The sequence below is a fragment of the Tenrec ecaudatus genome, chromosome 2, assembly GCF_050624435.1.
Source record: "Tenrec ecaudatus isolate mTenEca1 chromosome 2, mTenEca1.hap1, whole genome shotgun sequence".
NCBI classification, from domain to species: domain Eukaryota; kingdom Metazoa; phylum Chordata; class Mammalia; order Afrosoricida; family Tenrecidae; genus Tenrec; species Tenrec ecaudatus.
In genome coordinates, this window is record NC_134531.1 from 94,294,641 (window position 1) to 94,315,507 (window position 20,867).

At 39.6% G+C, this 20,867-nt stretch overlaps 1 protein-coding gene across 4 annotated transcripts in view; it reads right to left on the bottom strand.

Annotated features, from left to right (window-relative positions):
- MCTP1 (multiple C2 and transmembrane domain containing 1) overlaps positions 1 to 20,867 on the bottom strand; it is a 669,880-nt gene that overhangs the window by 355,183 nt on the left and 293,830 nt on the right. For all 4 annotated transcript variants that reach the window (XM_075543074.1, XM_075543073.1, XM_075543072.1 and 1 more), the window contains exon 2: positions 13,154 to 13,268. In XM_075543074.1, the coding sequence (XP_075399189.1) occupies positions 13,154 to 13,268 (115 nt within the window). The remainder of the gene's footprint in view (positions 1 to 13,153; positions 13,269 to 20,867) is intronic.

The window sequence follows — 20,867 nt, forward strand, 5'->3', positions numbered from 1 at the left end:
AATACATTCTGGTTAAACACCACAGTCCTTTCAAGTGTGAAGCAACTCAGAAGTTTATAGTTTAAAGTTATTTATGAGTGACAAATTGGCTATTCATCAATGTTAAGGAGAATTTCAGTTCAGATTATAATTATACACAGCATCTTCACAAATTCACAATGGACAAAATACATATTTAATAGAAATATAAACAAATAACTAGTACACAGTAAATGATTGGAGAATTATGGCTTACTGAATTATGTGTTGGCCTGCTAAGGAAGTTTAGCAGTTCAAATCCACCAGATAAGATTTTTTTTTGTTCCAATAAAGAGTTACTATAAACCCAGGAACAAGGGAACAATACATGATCTAAAATCGATGGTGAGGATGGAGGGCGTAAGATGCCTGGTAGGACAATGTAACCAAGAGGAATTACTGAAACCCAAATGAAGGCCAAACATGATAGTGGGACAAAAGGAAAGTTAAAGGAAAGAGAGGAAAGAAGTAGGAGGCAAAGAGCACTTATAGAGGTCTGAATATAGGCATGTAAATATGTAAATATATAACAATAAGGAAATTGATATATATATATTTATATATTAAGTATTAATGTTGCAGGTGGACATTGGGTCTCTACTCAAATACTCCCTCAATGCAGGAACACTTTGTTCTAATAATCTGGCATTCTATGATCCTTACTTTTTCAAGATGATCGCTAAAGACAAAATGGGTGCATAAGCAAATGTGGTGAAGAAAGTTGATGGTACCCGGCTATCAAAAGATATAGCATCTGGGATCTTAAAGGCTTGAAGATAAACAAGTGGCCATCTATCTGAGAAGCAACAAAGCCCACATGGAAGAAGCACACAAGTCTGTGTGATCATGAGGTATCGATGGGATGAGGTATAAGGCATCAAAGACCCAAACAAAAAATCATATCAATGTGAATGAGGGGGAGAGTGGAGTGGAGACCCAAAACCCATCTGTAGACAATTGGTTATCCCCTTACACAAGGGTCACAAGGAAGAGATGAGCCAGTGAGGGTGTAGTATAGCACTGATGAAACATACAACTTTCCTCTAGTTCTTTAATGCTTCTGACCCCCCCCCCCACTATCATAACCTCAATTCTACCTTACAAATCTGACTAGACCTGAGCAATAAGACCTCATAACACAGGAAAACTAGGACAGATAAATTCCTCAGGACCAATAATGAGAGTAGCGGTACCAGGAGGGGAAGGGGAAGTTGGGGGGAGAAAGGGGAAACCGATCCCAATGATTGACATATAACTCCCTAGCAAGGGGATGGTCAACATAAAAGTGGGTGAAGGGAGACCGTGGTTGATGTAAGACATGAAAAAAATGTATAAATTATCAAGGGCCTATGAGGGAGGGAGCGTTGGGGAGGGAGGACAATGAGTAGTTGATACCAAGGGCTCAAGTAGAAAGAAAATGTTTTGAAAACGATGATATGTACAGAAGTGCTTGACACAATGTATGTATGTGTGAATAGTGATAAGAGCTGTATGAGCCACCAATTAAATAATTAAGAAAAAAAATCAGAGTTACTACCGCAAAACCCTATTAACCCAAGACTTACAGTTTGAATTCACTAGCTTCTCATCAGAACAAAGTGAAATGAAATGGATAGCAGCAGTTCCTAAGGAAACCTGATGACTCAGTGAATGAATGAATGAATGGTTAAAGGTATATGGTTTGAATCCACCAGCAACGGGGAGACAAGACCTGCAGAATCTTCCCATGTTAAAGTTACATCCTAGCAAACCTTATGAGGTAGTTCTATGCTCTCCTATAGTGGCCATTCTGGATCTAAATCGCCTAGAATCAACTAGACTGTGCACACGATAGACTACTGAGGTAAGATGCAGGATGAAAGATGCACTAGTAGTCACCCTTTAAAATTAAATCAAGACTGTGACTGTTCCTTGATAAATATTAAATAATTATACTTTTATGCTTTGCTGTGGTTAGGTGCCATCCAGTCAGTTCCTGACCTATCACAAGTATGTGCACAGCAGAATGCTGCTTCTTCCTCACGGCTATTCCTGTGCTGCTTCAGCCCATTGTCCAGCTGCTGTGTCAGTTATCTTGTTCAGGCCCTGCTTCTTTTTCTCCTGGCAACATGGCCAGAGTGTGTGAGACGAAGCCTCTCCATCCTTGTCTACGGAGCAGTTTAGCTGTACTTCTTTATGGTTATTTTATTCTTTTTGGGTTTTTTTCTGCGATAGTTAGGTTTTCTTTTTTTTTTTTACTGTCTTCATACCTAAATATTTTTAAGAGGACTTACTTTTTATGATCAAGTACAACATTAAGTAACTTTGTGCTTAAAAGATGTCCCTTATTCTCATAAATGTTGTATGTGGCTGGATGATTTACATAGCATGCAAACGTTTTACACAGTGTATTTAGTTGGTATGTCTTTTAGATTCCCTTTAGCCTGTAGGCTCTATCTCTCCTTTTTAAATAATCATTTTATTGGGGTCTCTTACAACTGTTGTTACAATCCATACATCAATGATATCCTACATATTCGTACATATATTCCATCGTTCTTTTCCAGACATTTACTTTCCATTGAGCCCTTGGGATCAGCTCCTCATTTTTTCCCTCCTCCCACCAACCCTCGTGGCCCCTTAATAGATTGTAGATAGTTAATTATTTTCAAATCTCACATGGACCGCTGTCTCCTTTCCCCTCTGATTTCTGCTATTCTTCCCCTTGGATGGGGGTGTATATGGTTATGTGCCATTCATTGCGATCGGTGCCCTCCTCCTTCCCTACCTTTACCCCCCCCCCCTTACCCCTACCCTTTTGTTATCTCTATTACCATTCCTGTTCCTGGCTTCCATGTGTTGTGAGTTTTATCTCTTGCCTATATCTATGTAAATGCTCCCGTCTAGTCTAGATTGGGAAGCAGCACTGGGGACATGATAGTGGGGAGGGGGGGTGAGGAGGCCTCAAGGGATCAGGGGTACATTGTGTGACCCATTAGTGCTCTACTGCACTAATCCCATCCCTGGGACCCCTCTGTGGGGGGATGATCCACTGTCCATAGATGGACTTATTCTTAACGGTCATTTAATTAACTTCAATACTCCTGATTACAGAAAAGACTAATAGCTTCAATATTTTGTTAAATTTGAATTAAAACACAGCCAAACAGCTTCTTTTTGCCTCTCTCACTGTGGGGACGTAAAGCAAGCGTAGCATTTCTCATTGCCATTGAGTCCATTCCGGCTTCTAGTGACCTCATAGGACAGCGTGGTGCTGTCACTGTGGGTAGCTGAGACTGTAACGCTGCACTTGTGTAGAAAGTCTCATCCTTCTCTTGCAGGGCGGCTGATGCTTTTTGAATTGCTGACCTTGGGATTCGCAGTCCAATGCATAACACACTGTGCTATCAGGGCTCCTTCAGCATAACATTTAGTGTATGGATACCACATTTACTTTCTGGCGTGAGGTCTAATTAACTAGAAAATATTTCACAGGACAAATAAGTGATCAGTAAATACACTAAGTCTAAAATTGCATGCATGTGAAGATCTGTTCAACACAATAGAATTAAAATAAGGTTGTTATAAACTTAGATAATAATGCATGTATTCTGTTTGGATTCTGAGAATTAAATTGTGTTGCTGCTGCTGTTAGAAGCTGTCGTTCCAGTTTGGGCACAGCAACCTCACATACGAAGGAATAAAACACTGCCCTCTCCTTCACCATCCTCACTATCACTGTGTTCCAACCATGATTGCAGCCACTACATCAAGCCAGCTCATTAAGGGTTTCCCTCTCTTTGGGATCGTTCACTTTACTAGGCAAGATGTCTTTCTTCCTCCTCATTACAGGTCCAGCGTCTATGAGATGACATTTCATGATCCTCCCTTCTAAGAAGCCTCTGGCTGTACTTCCTCCAGGGCAGATCTGTCCATTCTTCTGGTAGGGCCTGGCTTATTCCGTATTCCTCACCAACATCATCTGTCAAATGCATCGAGTCTTCTCCCATCTTCTCCATGCATGCACAGCTTTCACATGCATATGAGGAGCAAAAGTTGCCATGGCCTCGGGCAGGAGCACCATAGTCCTTAAAGTCACGATTTTTATTTTTAAGACTTTAAAGAGGTCTTTTTCAACAGATTTTCCCAATACAACACATAATTTGATCTTTTTTATTGTTGCATTGATGGGTGCTGATTGTAGATGTACAGAAAAATGAAATCCACGACTTCCATGTTTTCTCCATTTGCCATGATGATGCTTACTGCCCCAGTCAGGAGGATTTTCGTTTTCTTTATGTTGAGGTGTAATTCATATTAAAGGCTGCAGTATTTGGTCTTCACCAGTAAGTGCTACAAGTCCTCTTTTATTTCCTCAAGCAAGGCACATCTCAAGTTTTTCATGAGTCGTCCTCTAATCCTGATGTTGCGTTCTCTGTGTAGTCCAGAATCTCAGATGACTGGCTCAGATGCAGACTAATGTGTATGATGAAAGGTTGCAAGCTGATGCACACCTGCCCGGCTCTGCTGTTGGTCAATCTATGCACAGGTTCTACATGAAGTAATGGTTTAATAACAACTTTGTTTGTATTGATATGTGATATCAATTTCAATAGTAATTCTATAATCACAATTAACCTTGTGTCTTGAGATAATTAATGAAAGATGTTCATTACCTGTTATTGAAACTAAATTAAGATGAAGACAGAGCACATGTGCGTGATAACTACATGACACTTTGTCTTTTGTTAACATACAAATGTACATGCAACGTAAGTGCCATTCAAATTATAAAGGCTAAATTGAATGTACCAGCATCATGTATTTTATGAAAGAGCCCTATCTGGACAGTGGGTATGCACTGAGATGCGAATGGAAAGGTTGAGGGTTTGACCCATCAGCTACTCTGTGGGAGAAATATGTGGCAGCTGGCTTCCATAAAGATTAGAACCTAGAACACATGATGCGGCAATACTGCTCTATCCGACAAGGTATTGATGAATCAGAATTGGCAGAAGAATAGGTTTTATTTTTATGCTTATCAGATTATCTTTAACTTGTATAAATGAATTTCATTCATTTTCATCTTAAACCCATACACCTTGAGGCGATTAGATAAAATTTTAACAGATTTATTGGAATATTATTTACGTATCATACAATTAAACAGTTCACTTACTCGACCATATCAAGGAGGGCTGTATAATCATCACCACATCAATTTTAGAGCAACTCCCTCCACCCCCATGGTCAAAACACCCCTAAAATGAGCTGTGCACTCACACTGGGTCCTAGCCCTCCCTCTCCCTCCTGCCTTCACTACTTACTCCCAAGATCCCCTTTCCCTCGCTATCGGCCTGTGTTTTTTTTAATTGGGTCTCCATGTCTGTAATTTGAGTAACATAAAGTATTCTTCTAGAATCTAGAGGTGGTTCTCAACCTTCCTAATGTTGAGACCCTTTAATTCAGTTCCTCATGTTGTGGTGACCCCCCAACCACAAAATTATTATTTTTTAACATTTTATTGGGGACTCATTCAACTCTTATCACACTCCATACATATACGTACATCAATTGTATAAAGCACATCTGTACATGCTTTGCCCTAATCATTTTCAAAGCATTTGCTCTCCACTTAAGCCCTTTGCATCAGGTCCTCTTTTTTCCTCTCCCTCCCCACTCCCCCTCCCCACTCCCTCATGAGCCCTTTATAATTTATAGATTATTATTTTGTCATATCTTGCCCTATCCAGCGTCTCCCTTCACCCCCTTTTCTGTTGTCCCTCCCCCAGGAAGGAGCTCACATGTAGATCCTTGTAATCGGTTCCCCCTTTCCAACCCACTTACCCTCTACCCTCCCAGTATCGCCCCTCACAGCCCTGGTCCTGAAGGTATCGTCCACCCTGGATTCCCTGTGCCTCCAGCTCCTATCTGCACCAGTGTACAACCTCTGTTTTGTCCATAAAATTATTTTTATTGCTGCTTCATGACTATAATTTCGTTACTGTTATGTATCAGGCAACCCCTGGGAAAGGGTCGTTCAACCCCCAAAGGGGTCACAACCCACAGGTTGAGAACCACTTGTCTAGATGGTATTCCATATAATATATAGACTTTCTTTCTTGTTCTATTCATTTTCCTGATTATTCCACTAGCCGATTATTATTAAGAAATTTGTTCTTCTTTTTTTTTTTTTAGAGAAATTTGTTCTTCTAATGAATCAGTGCTACAATTTTGAGAGCACACTGGGCTGTAAGAAGAACTTGACTGTTCCTTATGAGAAAGGATGGAGGGACTTGATCTCCAGTACTTTGGAGACATCCTTAGGAGGTACAAGTCCCCTGAGAAAAAGGACGCCTACTTGCAAAAATAGAGTGTCAGGGGAACACAAGTTGACCTTCCGTGGGATGGACACAACCCGGTATCAATGATGAATGGCATAGTGCCCAACGGTATTTTGTTGTGTCATGCACATGTTGCCAGGAGTTAGAACTGGCTCAGTGGCACTCAACAAAAGTAATTTATCTTTCTGGTACTGACACTTTCTTTTATAACATAACGACTTATATTTTAAGCGTGCACTTGCTTTTCTAAGTGTGAATTAAGTCATTGTTTCCTGTAACAAATGAGCCAGGACTGTTGCATTTCATCAACAGGCATCCTCAGTTCTTTTCTTTGCTTGTCTCAATATTTCTACTATGAACTGCAAGTCAGAGGTTATCTTAGTCTTAGACCTTTGTGGAAAGATGTTTGATGAGGGTTACCCACCAATATGTTGTTTTAGCCCCAAAACAATTGATTCTAGTCAATAACCACTCCAATTAGAACAGGGAGAAGAAATGGAATTTTTAGTAAGAGTCTACTCATTTCAGGAATCCTTCCAGCAACTTGGCTGTTTCGTGGATGCTCAAATTATATCAATTTCTCACATGATATACTTTTTCCCCCTAACAATATGAATTAGAGATTACATAAAAAAAAAAAACCCTCCCAGGGGGACAAATAATGGGAAAAAGGGTAAGGGTTGATAAAGGACGATGTAAGATATGAAAAAAATAATCTTTAACTTATCAAGTGTTTGTGAGGGAGAGTGGGCCGGGGAGGGAGGGGAAATCAATGGGGAACTGACATCAGGGGCTCCAGTGGGAAGAGAATGCTTTGACAATGAGGGTGGCGGCCTATGTGAAAATGCGTTTGACACACTGGAGGAATGTATGGATTGTGGTAAGAGATGTAAGAGCCCTCAAGAAAAGTATTAAAAAACAAACAAACAAACCACCAGACAATACTGAGTGGTTACAAAGCCATAAAACGCAATGTACATGTTAAAAATAGGAAAGAAGAATTCTATAATCTATTACTCTGCTATTTAAATCTAATAATCTACTACTTGACTCTCTCCAGCTCGATCTTTCTTTATCAGTTGTGCATAGTGGATGGTAGAGAGAGCAACATGACTCTTGGCAGAGATCAAATAGTTTACAATCCAGACTGTTGCCAGACTTGCTCCTCCCTTGGCAATGGTCACAGCAAGTGACAACAGACAAGCCAGATTAGCCATGTTTATCCGGGGCTCACTCACATAAAAATGGCGATGGTTCTGACTGCTTCAGGAGACTTAGCAATAAAGATGTCCAGAACTAGTCTAGTCCAAAGGTATATGACTTTTGCAACAATAGAAAAACACATAGGACTTTGTGAAACTAAGGCGATCTAATTGTAGTTATTTTAGTAGAATATTGATTGCATTGTTTTTAATGGTTCATTTTATGAGTACATGATAGACCCCTTGTATTCATTTTGCTCCCTAACTTCAAACTCAGAATATCAAATTAGTGATGATTAGAATGAGCACCTTCTCTTAAAATAATCCATAACCAATGAGCTCCACTTCATGACCTTTCTGATTTTTGGTTACATCACATAGTTGCACGGAAAATGAGAATCCATTTTTGATTGGTGTACTATTCTAATTGATCTTTCAAAATTTATGGAAAGAATTACTTTATATACTTGAAATGATCCCATTTTACTTCCTTTATAGGCAGAATATATCCACAGAACACATACATTTTTCTTTTTACTACCACTAAAAGGAAGTCTTAATATAACGTACTATGAATACAAGCTAATGAATCTCAGGTGAATTTAAGAATAATGTCTCCTTTAAGATCATTCAGAAGTGCATTTTTAAAATTGGTTAAAATTTCATTTTTAAAATCACTTTTGGTTAACAAATCTTGAATGAAATTATACTTATTCCAAATGCAATTGTTCCATAAATAATCAAATCTTATGTCAAACTAACACCATTGGAAAAGTCTATACAATTTCTGAGAGGAAATGTGATATTTATTGATTGACCTTGTCTACAACCTACTGAGAACACCATCAGACATTTCCTGGATCCTTTTACTTTGCATGACAACGCAGTTCTTAGCAACATTTCGGAAGTAATTGATCCTCTTTCCCACTTGAACATAACTGGATGAAGGAAATAATTTATAGCCATACTCATGCAAGACACAATGCACTTAAAAGTAAAGATTACTTTATCAGGTGTGATATGACTACAACTCATCAGTGAGAATATTATCTCCATAGTTTCCTCAGGCAATTTGTGTGACATCTGCTCTGACTTAACCCCAGACTTGTATTTGGTAAAGGATGTCACCTCCGGAAGCTTGGAGAATCTTGAAAGGAATGTCCCCACATATCTGGTGCAGGAAAGCCTGCAGAATAAACTGTTAAGAACACTAAGGGAAGCTTTCTAGGTCAAGGGCTCAGCCTGCATCATTTATAAGATCTGTGGGCAGAAGATGTTTTTGGGGGTTTAAGAAATGTGTGATTCTAGTTTTATTTACTTTAAAAAAATACTTTTTTTTGTTTTTCAGTCAGTGATATATTTTGCACCAAGGGGAATAAAACATGTAAAAAGAAAGAGAAGATGTATACATTCTAATAATGTGTACATATCATAACATCTCACATTACATGACATAACTATCATTGATTATTAAAATTTGGTAACTGTGGAAATTTTGGTTGTCGTGTTAGATTCCCATCTGGCAAGAAATTGGATAAAGGAGTAACATTAACATGTAGGTATGTGATTGTGTGTAGATTGATTCTTGTTTTCAAGCCTGATTTCCAGTCTCTGAATAATGCAAAAAGAATTGACTAGAACATTCAATTAATGATCATAAGGTTTTTTTCCTCAATCAAAATAGCTCTTTGTAGTCTGTGAAAGTATTTCAAACCTGCTCCAAGATAAACCTTCCCTGGTGCACACGCCCTTAAAAAATTCCCTGCCATCGAGTCAATTCTGCTCCATAGCAACCCTATATGACAGAGTAGAACTGCCCGTGTGGCTTTCCAATACTAACTCACTACAAGAATAGAAAGAGGCATCTTTCTCCCTCATAGTGGCTTTGAACTGGTGACCTTTCGGTTAGTAGCTCATTGTGTAACCACTATGCTAAAGGACACTTGTAATAACATGCTAAATTATCTGGCAGGGTTAGTTAATATTTGTTCTGGAAAGACTATACCATGTCACCAAAATGCGAAGCGGATGATGTGAAATAGCACTAAAGTCAGGGCGGACCTAAGCAAACCAGAGGGTGCCCGCCCAATAGTCAAGGAACTGCCCCAGGGGACAGCATTGAAGGGGAGCCCGAAGTCTAAGCCGCGAGCGTGTGTGCTGGGCCCACAGCCGCTCTCACTGCCAATCTTGGCGATGGCACCTACAAACAGGGTGTGATGAGGGGAAATGCAATGGCAGTGAACACCAAGCAGCTCGCCTGACTCACAGCACACTTTAGCAAAACTACTACGTCTAACAAGAGTTGTCATAAGTTACATTCTAATGACAAAATTGTTGGCAGACCCTGTGATTTGTTTACATACTGAATACAGAACATGTATCAGTTTTACCAAACTGAATTTCTTGGAAAACCATGCTTCAATTCACATTCCTCATGTTCCCAGCCTCCTATCTGTACACATTCTCCTTAGCGAGGTTTTACTGCGAAGAGGAGAGTGGACCTGAAGTGCAAGTGAAGTGCTAAGTGCTTCTCTAACCCCTACAAGAAACCCAAATGCCAAGCCTACTGTTGTCAGCTCCACACCGAGTCATGGAGCTCCTCCACGGGTTCGAGGCTGTCTGTCTTTACGGGAGCGACTGGCCTCACCTTTCTTCCTAGGAGCTGCTAATGGGTTTGAATCACTGACGTTGCTGCTTAGAGTCCAACCCTTGGCTGACAGCCTCCCCAGCTCTCTTGGCTTCCTGTCCCCCAGATATGTATAATAATTCCTAGTCCAACCTGAAGCAGTGCACTTCGAGCTCTTAGGGGCTCTCCTTCAGCCCGGAGACCTCATACTCGAAGTTGACTTGGCTCTTTCAGAATGGAGTGACAGGTTCTCTCTCTTCAGTGCAGGGATGTCTAACTACCTTATAAAGAGAATCATAATAAATACGTTCACAGGGATCATACGTTTGGTTATTTCCATTTGTTCCTAGGACTGGATGTTAAAAGATTGCCTTCATTATTAGCGTTTGAATTCTGTCTGTCAAAAAGCTATATGCAATTTCTAACCCATGGTTTCTGCGAATGTGACCTTTTTAAAAATAGGATCTTTACCCATATACTTATGTGAAGGATCTTGAGAGCAGACCATCCTGGATTTAAGCTCTGCTTTATAGTCAAGGTAGCCCCTGTGGCAGAGTGGTATACACACTTGGCTGCTAGCCTGAAGTCAAAGGTTCAAAACCACCTGCCCCTCCGCAGGAGACAGAATATACTTTCTGCTCCAGCCAAAATCTACCACTTCGGAGACCTGCAGAGGCAGTGCTGTTCTGCCCCATGGGTAGCTATGAGCTAGAATTGACATGGTGGCAGTGAGTTTGGTTTTTGGTTTTAGGCTACATCGAATGAGTGATGTTTTTGTATGAAAAAAAGAGACATATGGCAAAGGGCTTCCTAAATGATTTACAGCCTTGAAAGCGCAAGGGGGTAGTTCATCTGTGTCCAATAGGGTCACTATGAGTCAGAATTGACTTGATAGCAATGGGCTTTGTTTTTTATCAAATTTTTCTCAAATCCCCTGAGCTATCTTTCTTATTTTCTTGTTTTTCGCCATTTCCATATGCATTTTTAATCCAGATCCTCAAAATTGTATTCCTACATCACTGCAATCTTTTCTACTTTGCATTCTTGCCTAATCCAACTGCATCTAATTACCCTACTAATCACATCTATCTAAACTCACAAATCCCAGTGATCCAATGGGATATGTAATTCATAGATCACTAAAGATACATTTGAATCAACCAACCCAAAATCTAATTCAAGTTGTTTCCTCAACCAACACCTCAAAGGGACATGACAATAATTCACGAGGTTGCTATGGGTCAGAATCAACTCGGAGGCACCACCAAGAGCACGTCAGTCCATTTGTCATGTACGTCATGCTGTTACTGCTGTTAGCTGCCGTCAAGTTGTCTCTAGCTCGGAGCATCAATGTACAAAGTATCGGTGCACAACAGGATGAAGCGCTGCCTGACCCCGTAGTGTCATCCTCACAAGAGTTGGTGTGCTTGAACCCAGTGCTGCAGTCACCGTGTCAATTCCTCTTATGCGGACCTGCCTCTTTTCTGCTGACCTCTCCTTTAGCCAGTGTGATGTTGTTCCCCAAGGACTGGTCCCTCCTCATAATATGTCCAAAGTTGATGAGATGAAGCTTCTCCATCCTGGCTCCGGAGGAGCATTCTGGTTGTTCTCCCTACAAAGAGCCGCTCATTCTTCCGGTCATCCATGTGTGCTATGGTTTAGTCATGAGTTCTCGTCTTTACAGATATTTCCAACATTTAAAAATTACAAAAAAATGCTCTAATAAACAATATTTTAGTAGATATTTGCATTCTAAGGTAAACTATCTCCCAATGCCTGGTACAATATCTTTTTTAATTAAATGGTGTAATACACTTGAGCACTTTGAAAACAACCCGAAACCCCATATTTCATATAAATATATTAATATTATTTATTAGTATCATTAACTTTCATAAATCTGTAACATCTTTTGAGATGGGCAGTTCAACAAATATTTATCATCCACTATTAAGTCAAATGGCTAATTGTGAAATTTTCCCATGTGTTGAAATTCTAGTATTCCCAACTATATCTTCACTCATTATAAATGTTATGATAGTTCTTACGTTTTCTTCAGTAATTATTGTTTACTCTGAAAATACCCCACTATTATATTATTTTCTCCCTTTTTTCCTTACAGAGACAATCGATGGAAATTACATACGGCAGCTCTAGTGTGATTCCTTCCGCTTTATTTAAAAATGAGAAAACAAGATTGTAGGCTGAATGGCTCCAGGTTATCTGAGAATGAGTTGGGATAGATTTACAAGCTCTCCTCCCACCTAGTAGGAGGAATCACACCCCCGTTCATTTTCTTTTAGGCTGGGACCCTCAGGTTCCCCGGGTTCAGTGCAGTTGGTATCTCCAATTGGCAAAAGATGCTCCATAGTCTATTAAGGTTTGATAACTTGCCTGTTTCTTACCTAGTCTTCTAGGAATCCTCTGTGTGGTCCAGCCTAGTCCACAAGAGATTACTTTTGGATTTGGAATTTCATCCCCAATGAATATCTTACTGATTTTAGATTTCAATGAACCCCTGAAGACCTGAATTTAATCTAACACAAGGTTACTGTCAGCATCAATCAAGTCACAGAAGATCATCTACAGAGAACCCCCCAAATTTTATTGAGATATAAGTCCTGGACCCTGAAATTTCAGCAGATTCAGCTGAACAAACCTATAGAGCAAGAAGAATTGGGGGCCTACCAAAAGCTGATTTCAAATATCCATGCTCATCATCTACTTGATCGGTGCGTCCCTGTTTTAGGTCATGCAGATTGAATTTGTTAGCACCTTGGTGTGGACCTGAGTTGGGAATTTTTCCGTATTAGAACTTGTATCTAAACCTTTTCTTCTACGGTCCAAATAATTTTCCAAAACCGGTCTTTGAATCTAATCTTCTAAAACTTAGAGCTGATGTTTAGTTCATGTAAGCAACCACAAAGAAAGCAAGGTTTGCCGTGATCACATTAGAACTGAGTGCTAGTTGAAGTCATTCTTACCGCCACGATCTCGAGCAGCTAAACTCTGACCCCTTCTCAATGTGATGTCCAACTGGTACATGCCGGGGTCAGCCAAAGGGACATCTGCATTACTGGTTCCAGCGGGGTTTATTTTCTGGAAAAGAGGAAATATACAAAGGATGACAAGCATTTCCAGTGCTCTGTTTCCTTCAGTGGCCGACCGTCTGGAATAGAACCCAAGCAATAAGGATTAATCAATAAACTAAATCATCTGTTTCATACAATACTGTGATCACTTGATTAGGCTTTCGAAATTCATGAAATACTTTAGGCTCAAAAAAGAAACACGGAACTTGTGGAATTATGTATTTTAAATCATATGAGATATAAAAATGTAATATGGAAAACAATGCCTGCGCAAAGCAAACTCGAACCAACCCACCCATGGTCACTGAGTTAATTCCAACACACAGTGGCTCTAGAATCTAGATGAAGTTGCCACGCCTGAGGAAATCTTTAAGGAGCAGCCAGCCTCGTCTTTCTCCCATTGAGCTGCTGATGGGTTTAAACCACCCAGCTTGCAGTTAGCAGTCCAATGCTTCCCAACAGCACCGTAATTCAATGGAGAAACACTAACATAGCCAGAGTCCGTAAGTCAAAAGCATCACTAGTGAAGAATGGAGAAGAAAAGTGTGTGAGAACACTGTGGAATTTCCACTAACTAAAAGCGAAAACTAAAATGATTTATTTAAGTGATATTGTTGACTCATTAATCCATGCAACAGAGCTAATACTAAGGGGTTATACGCTCCTGCCTTTGGCCCCTGTATAAAATATGCTGTGTTAGAGATGTAAGTCTAGCCAGCATTTTGACGGCATTTTCAAGAGGTATATTCTCAATGGGGCTAAATTCCCAATGCTTCTTGGTATAGAAGAGAGGACACGGCTATTTCTAAAGCTAAAAAATTTCTCTAGTTTATTTTTAGCAATAACATACTGTTATTCATTACCTAGGCATTGAGTACAAGCACACCTGAAAGATGAATAAACTACATTAAATCAACATAAAAGAAACATAGTAACAATTATAGTCTTTGTCACTTTGAATAAAGAAATAAGTTTACATTTTTTCTTCACATGTTCAAGATAATTTAAAATTATTTCCTTCTAATTACCTTTTTTTTCAATTCAAAATGAAAAATTTTTTCATTTTGGAATGCTATGCACGAGTTAGGTAAAATAATACACACCACTCTGGCTCTTTCGGTTCTATAATTCACACAAAATACAACTATAAAGAAGATATTTTAAAACATTTACTTAAATATAATTCATTTTCTCTTTTAATGAAATATTTTTAAAGTCTCAAGACCAAGATAAAAAGCTTTCCTATAGGAGCAATAGTGTTTCAAACAGGAAACAGTGTAATGTCCATTGATAGGTAGACTCTTTCACTTCCAGGGAATGGTGGCAATGGTCCTCAGTCACTCAGGCTAGCAATCGTAGACATCCTTGACTTCATTTGTCACGCACTCACAATGAAACAGTTGCCCAATTCTACCCACTCCCTTTCTGAGTTATGTCTACCATTTGTCTCTTTTGTTTAATTTCTCATACCACTGATTAGGATCAGCCCTTCACACAACAGAAAGATAAATTCATTTCCTTGCATATACCCCATGGATCAAATTTCTCTAACTCTTTGAGGTTACCAACAATAACAATTTACAATATAGACATAAATTTGGAATGTGCATTAGATTTGCTTTTCTGATGCTTGGTTTTTAAGTTCTAGTCTTTAAGTTAAGGCAAACATCATGTTTTCCTGTTGTTGTATTATTTTTTCCCTAATCAATGTACAGAATGTTTAGGTGTTTTTAATTTTGTGCTTTTACTTCTGTAAAATAAAAGGCTTACATAGTTTCTACTCCTACCAAAAACATGACGGTGTCTGTTTCTCACACGCTGCTTAGCAAGGGATACCACTGCTGTAGAAACTTTCCCAAGCTTTCTGGCACTGTACTTTCCAAGATATTCTCTACCAGCACCATAAATCAAATGGATTCTCCTTCTTCGGTCTTCATTATATTCATTTTCCAACTTATATATGCATATGAAGAAATTGAAAACATCATGACTTGGCTGAGGCAGACCGCAGTCCTCAGAGAAACATCCTTGCTTTTCTTTTTTCTTTTTAATCATTTTATTAGGGGCTCATACAATGCATCACAATCCATACATACATCCACCATACATACATCCATTGTGTAAAGTACATTTGTACATTCATTGCCAGCATCATTCTCAAAACATTTGCTCTCCACTTAAGACCCTGGCATCAGCTCCTCATTTTTCCCCTCCCTCCCCGCTCCCCACGCCCTCATGAACCCTTGATAATTTATAAATAATTATTTTGTCATATCTTGCACTGTCTGCCATCTCCCTTCACTCACTTTTCTGTTGTCCACCCCCCAGGGAGGAGGTTATATGTAGATCCTTGTAATCGGTTCCCCATTTCCACTCCACCCTTCCCCCATCCTCCTAGTATTGCCATTCTCGCCACTGGTCCTGCAGGGGTCATCTGCCCTGAATTCCCTGTGTTTCCAGTTCCTATCTGTACCAGTGTACATCCTCTGGTCTAGCCAGATGTGTAAGGTAGAACTGGGATCATGATAGTGGGGGGGGGAGGGGCGGTTGAGGGCAGGAAGCATTTGGGAACTAGGAGAAACTTGCAGGTTTCATCATTGCTATACTGCACCCTGACTGGCTTTTTTTAACATCTTTGCTTTTCATCAGTTTACGAGATCTTCTACAGAAATTTTACCCAATGCATTGATCTCTTAACTGCTGCTTCCATGAGTATTGATTGTGGATCTAAGTAAGACTGAAACTTTGACAGCTTGCATTTTTCTCCATTTATCATGATGTTACCTGTTAGCTCAGATGTGCAGATATAAAGTTTTTCTTTACATTGACTGGTAATCCATATTGAAGGTGGCAATCCTTGATTTTCATCAGGCGTTTCAATTTCTTCTCAAGTTCAACAAGCCAGGTTGTGTCGTCTGCATATTGCAAGTGGCTAATAAGCCTTCTTCCAATGCTGATGCCATGCTCTTCTTCATATAGGCCAGCTTCTCGACTGTTCGCTCAGCACACACATTGCATGATTATGGTGAGAGGGTACAACCCCGATGCACACCTTTCCTGCTTTTAAAACTTGCAGCATTTCTGTGTTCTGTGCACACAACTGCCTCTTGATCCATGTACAAATTCTGCATGAGCAGAAGGAAATATTCTGGAATTCTCATTCTTCTCAAGACTATTGATAGTTTTTTATGATCTACAGAGTCAAATGAGTTTGAATAGTCAATGAAACACAAGCAAATACATTTGTAGTATTCTCTGCTTTCAGCCAAGCTCCATTCGACAGCAGTAATGATGTCCCTTGTTCCATGTCATCTTCTGAATCTGGTGTGTGTTTCTGAAATGATTCCAGTGCTTCATCAGTGTCTTGAAACATTTCCTTTGGCATTCTATTAATTTCTGGAGTCTTGGTTTTTGTTAATGCCTAAGTTCAGTTTTGACCTCTTCCTCAGTCCCATTGGTTCTTGCTCATATGCTATCTCTTGAAATGGTTGACTGTTGACTAATTCTTTTTGGTACAGTGACTCTGTGTATTCTTTCCATCTTCTTTTGAGTTTTCTTGCTTTGTTCAATATTTTACTCATAGAGTCTTTCAATATTGTAACTCTAGGCTTGATTTTTTATAGTTCTTTCAGTTTAAGATATGCTGATATTTTTCCTTCTTTGTTTTCTAGCTCAGGGCCTTTGCAAATTTTATTGTCATATTTGGCTTTGGCTTCTTGAGCTTCCCTTTGATGTGTTCTGTTCAGGGCTTTGACTTCATCATTTCTTCCGAGTGCATTAGCTACTCCACAATCAAGTTCAAGTTTCAGTTTCTTCTGACATCCACTTGGATCTCTTTTTTCTTTCATATCTTTAAATTACCCATTAATGTTCTTGATGTCATACCACAGCTTATCAGGCTATATTAATCAGAAAACCTGATTAATATAGAAGTTATCCCAAAAAGGTTTTTATCACAATCTTTGTAAGTCACAAGGGTCATATCTGATCAGTGGTGAAGGAAGTGCAACATAAGATTGAGAGATGTGGAGGAGATTCAGTCAAGTGATTTGTTAGCTGACAAGATGTGGTAGAAGCATATATGAATCACATGGGAGTTTAAACAGAGTTCCTGGGAGGTCAGTTTTGCCAATGATAGAGAACGTGAATAAGAAGTAGCAAGTTCCAGAACACCACTGTATTCTCTTCCAAAGATACTCTCACCTCTACAAACTATAAAACGGAAGAGAGACATCAAGAACTTAAGTCCGTCTAGAAACATCACCCCTCAGGCTCTTTGTAACATTGCAAAGGTTTCAAGAAGAAAATTGGTAGGTTGATAATGGAGAAATGGGAGAAGTAAATATATATATATGGATATATATGTTATATGTATGTTGTTGTTAAGTGCCATGAACCTGGTTCCCTCCCATAGCGACCCTATGCCCAAGAGAATGAAAAACTGCCTGGTCCTGCACCATCCTCACCACTCTTTCTATGCTTGTCTTTTATAGTATGCATGTGTGTATACATTTTAAAAATATTTATTGAGTTCAAAACATAACGATATCTTAGGAAAGATGTTACAGAAATGTCTCAAATGAGCCTATCCCTGTATCATTTAAAATATTTGGAATGGCATGTCCCACATGTTGTTTGTCCTAGTCAACTCTATTTCTAATAAGGGAAGTAGCCCATCCCAGCACTCAATACCATGATTATGAATGAATTATCCCTGTGATTACTTTAATGCATGCCTTCCCTGTTGTAAGCTCTGGGAGGGAAACATAACATACATTTTTTTTTATGTACAGGTGGACCTCTGACACCTCCCTGGTCCTTAGTAGAGAGTTGCTAGTAAGAGCAAATGCTTTGAAAATGATTAGGGCATAGAATGTACAGATGTGCTTTATACAATTGATGTATGTATATGTATGGATTGTGATAAGAGTGGTATGAGCCCCTGATAAAATGTTAAAAAAATGATTAGGGCAAAGAATGTACAGATGTGCTTTATTCAATTGATGTATGTATATGTATGGATTGTGATAAGAGTGGTATGAGCCCCTAATAAAATGTTTTAAAAAAAGAAATAGGTTCTCAGTAAATATAGTAAATTAATTAATTAAGGGACGAAGTAGTGGGAACAGTTAACTTTGTTAAACATTCTCAGAGTTTGGTATGAGACAGAATGGTGACGCATACAATACTTAGCGAGTGGACATCACTTAACCTCCTTCCCTTGCGTTCACAGCTGGTAACTAGCATTGGGACCTGAACTGACGAGAACATGAGATCGTGGTCCATGATCTAGGTGGTGACTTAGACGAATGGTGATCTGGACTAAGGCTCATAGAGAGGAGAAGCTTTACCGAAGCTGCCCAAGGCAGAGATTCATAAAAACAAACCAGAGAAGCCTTGGTGGCCCGCATGCAAGCCAAATTCAGGGAACAGATGCTGTCAGTTAGAAGAATATGAACAGGAAAGGGCATTCAGAAGGCACCAGGCTCTTTGAGATCTGTGTGATTCCGGATAACGTTCTCACCCTACCTACACCCACAGGAGGCAGCCTAAGTGAGCCTTTCACTATTATAACAAGAGAGTGAAAAATAAAAGTCATGAGAGTGAGCCTGACAAAAACAATCACCCATGTACCAGGATTAAAGATCCATGAGCTGTCTGCGAACAGGCATTTCTCTGGGAGAGTGAGCTGCACAGAGAGGCCACAGGGGGAAATCATTCCCACCTTTCACCTTCTGCCAGGTACATTGAAATCAGCATTGAGGTGCCAACTGACCACTGAAGGGTCACATAAGGTCAGTGCACTTGAGTTGCTAAGATATTAAGGATGGAAAACTTCTGGTTTAAAATCAGAAAAGGTGTGCATCAGAGTTACTTAGCAACCTGTAAGCTAAGACATAATTCAGGAAGCAAGGCAATAGGAAGAAGGATGAGGTATCCATTTTGGAGGAAGGCTCATTAATAACCTGTGATATGCAGATGACAACCTTGCTTGCTGACAAAGATCAGGATTCAAAATTCAAAGCCCTTGCTGATAAAGATAAAAGACCACATCCTTCAGTATGGATAACAGCTCAGTATAAAGAAAGCAAACATCCTCACAAGTAGACCAATGGGCAGAGAGAATTGAAGTTGTCAAGGATTCCATCTTACTTGGATCCACTATCAAGACCTATGGGACCAGCAGTCAAGCAATCAAACAATGTGTTGCATTGGGCAGATGTGCTGCAGAAGCCTCTTTTGAAGTATTTTTATAAAAAGCAAAACTATCACTTGTAGGATGAAATTGCACTAGCCTCAAGCCATAGTATTTTCAATCACTGCATTTGTCTACAAAAGCTGGAAAACAATGAGGAAGACCGAAGAAGAATTGATGCCTTTCATTTCCAGTGTGGATGAATATGATTGGCCATCTGTCCTGGAAGAAGTACAGACAGAATATGCTTTAGATACGAGGATGGCAAAGACTTCATCTTACATATTTTGGACATGTGTTCCAGAGGGACTCGTCCTTGGAGAAGACCATTGTGCTTAATAAAATAGTAGGCTAAAAGGAGGAAGCCCTTCCCTAAGACAGATGGACACAGCTGCTGTTAGTGTTTAAACATAGCAACAATTGGGAGCAGAGTGCCGGAGCGGGCAAGTATTATACACAGGGTCTCTTGTACAGAGGAACTACTGAGTTGGAATGAATTTTGCAGCACCCTACAAAAACAACAAAAACAAAAGCTTTATGTTTTCATGAAGATTTTCTAACAAGAATTGGAACAAGATTGTACTGAGTGCCAAATATTTCATCATGCAAACGATGGCTCATGAAAGGGAGTGCCATTAATAATTCCCCAGGGAAAGTGGGCGTCAATGGGGAAGATTCCGAGTCAGCTGGGCTACGCAGTGACACTCTAGCTTGTTAGTCTTCAGCTGTCCAGCAGGATGCATGAAGCAGCAAGGTCTGACTCTCAGAACCGCACTCTCATTTCTTTTAGAGCTAACCTAGACAGTGGGATGAATGCTTAAATGTTGATTTTCCAATAGCCCCAAACAAACAAAATAGGTTTGCAAATGCTCAGGCACATCAAATGGCAACATTTGATCGCTGCTGAAAGAAGTACACAATTCTGCATTCCCAGCTTGTTTCCCGGGCCTCCCACCACACTGACTATTCAATGCCACATTGACTGCTCCCTGAAGCATTGTTTTTATTCCCCCCAATAACCTTTCCACCTACATATACGCTACATAAAATAACCCGGGCCAAAGGAAAGCAAATAAAAGTCCCTCTTCTCTGTCCCTACATACAATGGCTCAAACCTCTTCTGTTTTGGAATTAAATCATATAACCAGTTAAACTATTTTTGTTACAAGACGCAGCTTGGCTAAGAGGTGCGTGAGGCAAGCCATGGCACTTTCAACTGCTGCAGATGTATGGGAAATTAGCAAAATGATTAAGAAAGACTGAAGAAGAATAGAAACCTTTGGATTATGGGGTTGGCAAAAATATTGATTGTACCAGTCTGGCAAAAGCATGAGCAAATCTATCTTGGAAGAAGTACAGTCAAGACTGCACCTTAAAAGAGAATATGAGAACACGTTAAAAAAAAGATGC